At 44.0% G+C, this 9,886-nt stretch overlaps 1 protein-coding gene across 1 annotated transcript in view; it reads right to left on the bottom strand.

Moving 5' to 3' along the window:
* RHOU (ras homolog family member U) overlaps nt 1-679 on the bottom strand; it is an 11,156-nt gene extending 10,477 nt beyond the window's left edge. The window contains exon 1 of the mRNA XM_081823161.1: nt 301-679. Within this exon, the coding sequence (XP_081679287.1) occupies nt 301-679 (379 nt within the window). The remainder of the gene's footprint in view (nt 1-300) is intronic.
* Nucleotides 680-9,886: the final 9,207 nt, after the last annotated feature.

Below are 9,886 nucleotides of genomic sequence, written 5' to 3'. Positions count from 1 at the left end.
CTTGACGCCGCGCCCCTCGGCACCGCCCGCGCGCCCCCGGCCCCCCGGCGCCCCGGGCCCGCGCCCCCCGCGCGCCCCGCGCTCCCGGCGGGGCGGAACGGGCGGCGCCTCGCAGCGGCCGGGGAATGCGGGGTCCCCCTGCTGCGGGGGCATCGGTGCGTGCGCTCGGGCGTGCAGGCGCGGGCGAGCAGGGCCCGGCCCGACCACCCCTCCGTCCCGGAGCCCCCCGGGAGGGAAGAGCTGTCAGCGAGCGCTGTGGGCGCGTGCCCGGCCCCCGAGAGCAGCGCTTCCAGGCCGCACGCTCCCAGACAAAGGCGGCCGGGAAGGGTCGCGGCTCTGGGCTCCGGCGGCGCCACCTGGCTCTGCTCCGCACGGTCAGGGGACTGCGGGCCGAGCGCCGTGGAGCCCGAGCGCTCTGTCTCCTCCCGGCTTCCCGGCGACACGACGCGTGGGGGGCGGGCGGGGAGGGGAAAGAGGCGGGTCCGGCCCGGCCGCTCTGTCCCCGCGCCGAGGCCACAGCGCCCCCCGCCTGCGCGCCGGGCCCCTGCACCCGGGCCGGAGGCGGCGCTACGCCGGGCAGCAGGGGAGCGCGGACGCCGTCTCCGGGTCCGAACAGCGACTGCGGGGCTGTAGGAGGGGCGGCCAACACCCGCTCTGGGGATGGATCCCGAACGCCCATGCTGGGGCGCGGCTCCTGGAGGAGCGGGGTGGCCGAGGGCAGCATCCTCCCCGGCGCCCGAGACCGACTCCACCGCCCGAGGGGCCGAAGCGGTTCGGCCTTGTTGCGCCCACGCTGGCGGGGAAGCCTGAGCTTCCTCGTGTTCCCCTCGCTGCCCACCTCCCCTTCTCGGTCGCAGCCTGTGCTCTGGGGTCCCTTGCTGGCCACAGTGCTCCACCCAAGGGGGAATGAAGTGTCTTGGGGACGTGTCTGCAGGAGACTGAATTAAAAGGCAAGTTTTTAAAGTCTACCTACAGCCCATCGTGTGATTTTTCTTCTAAAATAATTTATCCTCATAGCATTTAGGAGCAAGATGATGTCAGGTCCAGTGTTAATGCTCGTTTGGTATGCCAGGAAGCAAATTAATTTATAGACCCAATTTCTTCTTTTACTTAAATGTAATTTGGTGACATTAATATTAATGGAGCGGGGGGGAGTTCCATTTACCTCTGACTTCCTCTCTGCCTTCCTTCTACATTTAGCAAACAGTCCATTCAGAAAACAGCGAAGCCTCTCTGGGTCTAGTCAGGACACAAAGGCTCCTCAGGATTCACAGTGTGGTTTGAGAAGAGCACATACTATTAACATCAATACTGATGCTACAACAACAACAATAACAGTAACAGCAATAGCCAATACATATTGAGCCTTTATGTGCCAGACACTGTTGTAAGCGCTCTGCCTGAACTAATTCCTTCAATCTTAATATTACTTATACCCATTTTACAGATGAGAAAATCTCCGGCACAGACATATTGAAAAAGTGCTCAGGGTTCAGCAGCTCATAAAGTGGCAGTGACAAGATCCAAACCCACATAGTCTAGCTCCAGAGCCTAAGCTCTTTTTTTTTCTTTTCTTTTTTCTTCCAATTTTTTATTTAAATTCCAGCTAGTTAACATACAGTGTAATATTAGTTTCAGGTATAGAATTTATTGATAAGAGACTGAGCTCTTAACCAATTTCCTGAAAGCAAAAATAAGCTGGTGTGATAAACTCAGACTTGGAAGTATGACCATGGTTGGAATGCAGAAGTGGATTTATCAAGAGGCTAGATGCATGAACCCAGGGCCCCTCACTTGCAGAGAACCCCTTCCAAGGCCCTAGGGGCCCTGGCAATGTGAACTGTAAATTTTGCAGAATAACACTTTTTAAAGATTATTTATTTGTTTATTTATTTGAGAGAGAGAGAGAGCGAGAGCACAAGCAGCGGGGAAGAGCAGAGTGAGAGGGAGAAGCAGACTCCCCACTGAGCAGGGAGCCCAAATCCCAGGACCCTGGGATCATGACCTGAGCCGAAGGCACATGCTTAACCGACTGAGCCACCCAGGCGCCCCAAAATAACATATTTTTAAACACTACCAGTTCAGTCCACTGTCTCAACTCTAACTTCCCCTCATATTAAGTGGCTTTAAAGTGGCCATGGACTTTTTAACCGAGGAAAGTGAAGTTGGAGACAAATTTTGTTTGGGATTAATGGATACAGAGTCAGGACTAGGGTGAGGTAACAGAGGTGCCAAGGGAGCAAAATTTAGGGAGGCTAACCTTGCATTTGCGTGACCCTGAGAATGAGAGCCCCTTTACATTTTGAGCCTCAGGCACCTGGCTTGCTTCTCCCTAGCCCTGACCCCATGGGATGTATTTATGTGGTTTTATAGTTCCTATGTCCAGGTGTACAAATGGCTACCAATGACTCACCAACTACCCTCTGTGGGGTCGTGTTGGTGTCCACCTGAACTTTTCTACATTCCCCAGCACTGGAAGGGTTCCAGTAGCAAAGAAGTAACAACAGATTTTGAGACAAACAGAGCCAGAAGCTAGTCTGTGGCGATTTTTTACATCATAAAACACAGTATTGTGAGTGTTGAGTACTAGAGAGAGTTTGACTCTCTCCACTACACCTGGTCAAAATGGGAGTTCTCTCCTATCAGAAGTGTACTCTAAATGTAGCACAGACAATTACAAATGCATCATACATTTTTGGAGGAAATCACATGAAATAGAACAGATAGGACTTCCTATGTCTGTGAGGGCAAAACCCTGTACCGGAATCACAAACAGCAAGTTCACCTAAATGTGAAGTACATTTCTATTCCTCTCATGGAAGGTATATTAGCAAATTACAAAATTGAAGAAGTGGTCAAAGGGTATGCAGCTAGGAGGAAAAGGGGAGATACTGTTCAAGGGGCACAAAGTTTCAGTTTCACAAGATAAATAAGCTCTGGAGATCTAATGTACAACCATGTAACTATAGTTAACAACATTGTATCATATACTTGAAATTTGCTAAGGTAGATCTTAAATTTCTCACCACACACACACACACCACACAAAGGTAACTATGTGAGGTGATGAACAATGTCAATTGCCTTGAGTGGGGGTGAATATTTCACAATGTATCTATGTATCAGATTATCAAGTTGTATACCTTTGATATACACAATATTTAATTGTCAACTATACCTCAGTAAAATTGGAAGAAAAGGGTATGCAGCTAAAAAATGTCAGAAAACGGCGTAGGGAGGTGTGTCAGGCAGTTTATTAAATGTTTTCTTGTGGATTTTTCTTGAAGTTTATGGTACTTGTTGGCCTTTTAAATTTTATAGCTTGTTGTGATGCATTTCTTATTTCAAATAAATATTTATTTTTATACCTAATTGTCTAATTGGTATTCTTTCTCTTAAAGAAGGCCCTCAAATTTAATAAGCTTTTAGGCTGTACAAAATTTTGCTCTACCCCTACATCTGGTCATATGTTAGTTTTTGTATCCTTCTTACTCCTGCTTTACTCCCTTTAAAAAAAAAAAGTTTTATTCAATTTATTTAAACTGAAAAAAATTTCACCCATTTCTCCCACCCCACCCCACCCCCACCTCTTGCAACTACCAATCTGTTTTCTGTATCTGTGATCTTGTTTGTTTTTTGTTTGTTTGGGTTTGTTTGTTTGTTTAGATTCTACATATAAGTGAGGTCATACAATATTTGTCTTTCTCTGTCTGACTTATTTCACTTAGCAAAATGCCCTCAAAGTCCACCCATGTTGTCACAAATGACAAGATTTCATTCTTTTTGATGGCTGAGTAATATTCCATTGTGTGTATATATAACACATTTTCTTTATCCATTCATCCATCAAAGGGCACCTAAGTTGCTTCCATGTCTCAATTATTATAAATAATGCCACAATGAAAATGGAGGCACAGATATCTTTTTGAATTAGTGTTTTCATTTTCTTTGGACAAACACTCACCGGTAAGATTGCTGGATCATATGGTAGTTCTATAATTTTTTGAGGAAACTCCGTATTGTTTCCATAATGGCTGCACCAATTTACAATCCCACCAAATAGTGTACAAGGGTTCCCTTTTCTCCAAATCCTTACCAATGCTTGTTATTTCTTGTCTTTTTGAAATAGCCATTCTAACAGGTGTGAGGTATTTGATTTACATTTTCCTGATGATTAATGATATTGAGCATCTTATTAAGTACTGTTGGCCATCCATACGTTTTTTGGAAAAATGTTTATTGAGATTTCCTGCCCATTTTTAATTGGATTATTTGAAGTTTTTTGCTATTGAGTTGTATGAGTTCTTTATATATTTTGGGTGTTAGCCCCTTATCACATATATGATTCACATTATTTTCTCCCATTCCATAGGCTGCATTTTCATTTGGTTGATGGTTTCCTTTGCTGTGCAGAAGCTTTTTAGTTGTGCTCCTTTTTTGTATGCTGTGCCTTATTATGTTGCATATTGTCCCATCCCCACTCATTTTGGCCCATTTTTCTAGATTCAGCTTAATAAACTTCCTGCAGCCTTATCAAAAATACCCAGAAACCTCAGTGTCAAAAAAAAAAAAAAATACCCAGAACTAATTCTTCCCATATTTATAAGAATCTTCTGCAGGTGATTCAGGAAAGCAGACTCCACATCCACCATGTATTTCATTCCAGACCAAAAATAGAGAGAGAGCCTGGAGCAGCAGAATGCCGACTGAGGTCAGGCACTACCAGAGGCCCCTCACGGTGTGTGGCTCCAAATCGAATGATGTGTTTTTGTTTGTTTGTTTGTTTGTTTACTGTCTGTCTCCTTGCACAAGTGCATGAGGTCAAGGACTTTATTTTGTTCATCCCTATACCCCACACTTAGAATCACGTGGGGCAAATAAGAGACGACTATTACTACTTTTTATGCTTCTATAAAATATTTTTGGAACACATGAATCAAATCTGACTATGTCTTACAGCAATGAATAGGAAAGACCATTTCTTTGCTCTCTTTTAAGAATGCATTGACCGCTAGTGTACCCCCATTTGATTTCACCACGGCTACAAAATTGGTGTAATGTCTCTCTCCATGATGTCTTGGGTGTAGGAAACCTGGGAAATGCTGGCAATTGCCCGGGCACGGAATTTCCACTCTTAAGATCTCGTCCCTATGTGGCCCTCCAGCCCAGGTGTGAACTCCACCCCACTCTGAAACCCTCCTCCAGTTCTTCCAGCATCCCACCCCACCCCACTGCCCACCACAGCCGAACACACCCAGACCAAGAGTCTGCACTCCTTTCCCCCCTCTTCCTCTGACTTGTCTCTGTTTATCACACAGGTCTCAGCTTAGATATCACCTCCTCCAGGAAGTGTTCCCTGGCCCTCTGATGTTGATGTACTTGTGTTTGCCCTACCATAGCGCCTCCTGCTGAAATAACCTACTGATACTGGCTCTTCATCTCCTAAAAGGTGGAATTCTTTAACTCCAACACATTTTCCAGTGGTTTTTTTTTTTTCCATAAAGTTCTTCTACCTGTTCCACTAGTAAAGATTATCTAATTTTCAAATTTACTAATTATAGTGACTTTATACTTTTTTACTAATGTAGTAAAAACCATCTTAATGGAATTTTCACTGTGTACCTTTCACTTTTCTACCTTTTGACATATTCAAGAAGTAAGCTATAATAATTTTTTAATTAATATATCTCTTGCCAGTCTATAATTTCCATCATCAAATTCAATACAAAGCTATTTTTCTACTATTTATAACATTTCACTACCCATCTTCCATAAATAAATAACAACAGATAACCAAATCAGAAGTGTATGGTTTCCAGATCTTTCATGTTAACAGGTCGTACAGCTATGTGTGTTTATTCTTTCTTTAAGCCACAACCCTTTCCCTTGGACAAATTGATCTCATATCTTTTCCTCAGCTGTGCCCTAATTTTTAAATGTCCTGTAAGAGTCCAAGAGACTCTTGGAAGAGAAAATTACTTCTCATAAACTGAAGATTCAGAGTTGGGTCGTCTGTTGCCAACAGGATACTACGGCTTCCATTTGAGGCTGGGACGATGTTTCCCAGAACACCCTTCTCCGTGTGGTTCCAGTCTAAAGATGTCCAATAAGAGGAGCTCCCCGGGGATTTGGAAGATGGGAGGGTGGTAGAAGAGGATCATATGGCCAAGCATGAGGGCAGACAGACACAGAGGGGCCCAGCGTGCCTTCACGTTCCTCCCGCTCTGTGCCCACCTCACCCCCCTCACAGCAGCCCCCAGCCCACCGCCATTCCTGTCCCCACAGAGGCTGCAGCTCCCACACTCCACTTCTCAAGCTCCCTTTCATGGCCACATCTGCATGGCTACTGGGTTCTCTCTCAAGCTCTAGCTGGTACCCTGCACCAGCTAGCAACTCCCTGGTAACTTGCAAACTCATGGAAGTTCCCCTTCTTAGCCCCTGTACCTTGGAGTGGCTGTTTTCGTGACCATACCCTTCCTTAGTCTCTGTTTACCACTGGGGATGACATCCTAGGGAGAAAATCGACAAGGAAAATAATGTTGGCATTTTTCACTAGAAAACATGGGGGAAATCATATAAATGGCACCAAACCATTAGCTGGTCCACCAGTGAGTCCTTGTCAGCAATCACAAAGCCCTGAACTCTTCCATCAGGTAGTATTATGGTAAGGGGTCATGAACATGGTCCAACATGTTGGTATTGGTGCCCCTGTCTCCAGATGTCCTTCTGTCACTTGCCATCACCCTCTTAATAAATAGAATGAATAAATTAAGAGCTTGCATTAGCATGATGAAATTTTCAGATGCGAAAATCAATCATTGATTTTGATAGTAAAAAATATTTCTGAAGGTCAAATGTCTATATTGTTTCTACTGGCCAGATTAGGCTAGGCTGTGGAGCAGTGAGAAGTAAACTCAAAATTTTAATGTTTAGAAACATAGGAGTTATTTTTTGGTCATTCAAAATTCACTGCAGATCTAGTGGTTCTCCAAGGCAGCTCTCTTCCAAGTGGTGACTCAGGGATCCAATCTGCTTGTGTCTTATAACTATGCCACCTGGGACATATGGTTTTCAGGAAAGAGAATGTGGAGGGTCATGTGCCAACTATTAAATTGCTTCATCTTGGAAATGACTCCCAGAGCTTACAGCTCTCTCTGTGTACCATGCATTTCTGTGCATGTACCCAGGCATGCAACAGCGATTTTGTAAGAGCTCAAAACTGGAAACAATCTAAGTGTCAAAACAGTAAGATGGGTGAATTAATTTTGGAATTTATGTTATACTACTCAGTCAAAAGAATGAATGAACTGCAGATAAATACAACACTAACGAATCTCACTGACATAATGAGAAGGGAAAGAAGCCAGATACCAAAAAAAGCATAAACTATCTGATTTGATGTACAAAAAGTTTAGGAATGAGAAAAACTAAACAGCATTAGATGTCAGAATAATTGAGGATAATTGTTACATTTGGGAAGGAGAGGGCCCATAGGGGGCTTCTAATGTTCAGATATGTTCTGAGTGGTGGTTACATAGGTGTTCACTTTATACTAATTAATTATTATACCATATTTTTGTTTTTTTCACCTTAACGTATTTCATTATATTTCAAAATTATAATGGTTTAAAATATTCAAACCTACAAATTGTATTAAATAAGACTGATGGTTATTTGCATTTTAAAGAACTATTTGCTTTAGCCTAGCACAGTGGTATACATATTGTACACTTTTTGAATGGAATAACAAACCCTTATAGTAAAATTTCAATGTGGTTTGATTGGCCAAAACCCTATTTATACAAAACTTTTCCACATATCATGAAGTACTACTGTACATTATTTACATTTCTAATAGTTATTTTTTTTTGCTTTTTATTGTTATGTTAATCACCATACATTACATCATTAGTATTTGATGTAGTGTTCCATGATTCATTGTTTGCATATAACACCCAGTGCTCCATTCAGTACGTGCCCTCTTTGATACCCATCACCAGGCTAACCCATCCCCCCACGCCCCTTCCCCTCTAGAACCCTCAGTTTGTCTTTCAGAGTCCATAGTCTCTCATGGTTCTTCTCCCCCTCTGATCTCCCCCCCTTCATTTTTCCCTTCCTACTATCTTCTTTTTTTTTTTAACATATAATGTATTATTTGTTTCAGAGGTACAGATCTGTGATTCGACAGTCCTACACAATTCACAGCGCTCACCATAGCACATACCCTCCCCAATGTCTATCACCCAGCCACCCCATCTAAAAGTTACTTTTAATATAGGCATCATCTTCCACAAGTGCTGTTTGTGGGTGTTCTAGTATTTTTAACAAACTGAACTGATCCTGCAGGACTGCTGTGAAAGAGGTGAATGGCAATTTATAGACATAAGTTCCTGGAGGAAAATGAGAGCACCAGGGAGGGCCCTTGGAGGGACGACAGGCAACTTGGCACGAAGAGCTTGCTGGGGAAGAGGCCAGAATTGCCATTCATGTCGTACACAGACGCCCGCCCCCCGCCCCCAGTCTTGGTTTCTCTTCCTCTTTAAAATCCCCAGTTCTGGGTCTTCCCAGCTGTTGCAACGCTGCCACTGATAAGAAACACCAAGTCCATTTTCTGAGACCTACTGCGACCTTCCAGATTTGCCCTCCCAGCTGTTTGGACCCTTTTGATAGAAAAAGCCTCCTTCCCAGACCTTTGCAGCAACTGATATGCTTCCAACTTCCCTCCCCAAACACACATCACAGAACCTCCCCAGGTCAAACATTGCCCAGCTGTCCAAATCCTTACAGTTGATAAGAACTCTTTAGAAACCCCTCTTAGCTATTGCAAAACCTTGACCTTCTCTAATTTTTCAGCCCCCCCTGAAGATAAGAACTGTTCATGTCACCATTTCCCGACAAGTGTAATCACCTGAGCCGGCAATTCTGAAATAATAGGACTGTCCTATTGTGAATTTAAAACCATTTTTTATCTATTCATTAAAGTAATTCCATAAACATTGATTGAGGCCTTTTGTTAACTTAAGAATTTGTTTATGACCAAATATTTTGTTTGAAAATTTTTTCTGTAATTCTAAAATTTCATTAATTTGGATGGCTTTCTAATCAGTCAAAATTGGAAAGTTTTAAGTCACATTAAAAATATTTTAGGGGCGCCTGGGTGGGTCAGTCTTTTAAGCGTAGGACTTTGACTCAGGTCACGATCTCAGGGTCCTGGGATGGAGCCCTTTAATGGGCTCTGCATTCAGCAGGGAGTCCGCTTATCCCTCTGACTCTACCCCTGCCCCCCCGTCTCGTGCCCCCCCCCAAATAAATAAATAAATAAAATATTTACAAAAATGTATTTTATAGAGTTATCCCCGCCTGGAGAGCCTTTTCCATTGTCTTTACCTAATTAAATCATAAGCATCTTTGTAGGTCCAGCTAGAGGTATTGCCATCATTCTGGCCTCTGTGCTCACCACCTTGGGAAGTGCTTTCCTTGGTATTCTCATCCCTCACAGACAGCTCTCAGCTCCCACGAGCTCCACGGACATGGAGGGCAAAGAGAGGTGCACAACATCACTGGGGAGGATTCCAAAGCTGGGGGGAAGGGCTCTGTGGCAACTGCCCCTGGGATTGCTGCTGCTACACCCTTCTGGAAATGACTTCTAGAGCTCTGCACCTCCCAAGCATGGCAGGGAACCAGATTTGGGAAGCCCTAGGTGAGAAATGCTTCTGGGCTCTTCCTCCCTAGGAATACAGACTGGGCCTAGTTGCTGTTGGGATCTAGTTTCTGTAGAATTTGAACTCTGCCCTTTGGGACTTGAGAGTGCAGAGTGAATTCCTACCATATACCCTAAGGGAGTGCCTTCAAATGCATCAATCTGAAATAACCCAGAAGATGAATA

Source organism: Leptonychotes weddellii, chromosome 6, assembly GCF_054177405.1.
Source record: "Leptonychotes weddellii isolate Sample4059 chromosome 6, ASM5417740v2, whole genome shotgun sequence".
Taxonomy (NCBI): domain Eukaryota; kingdom Metazoa; phylum Chordata; class Mammalia; order Carnivora; family Phocidae; genus Leptonychotes; species Leptonychotes weddellii.
This window is presented reverse-complemented; position numbering and strand designations above follow the sequence as displayed.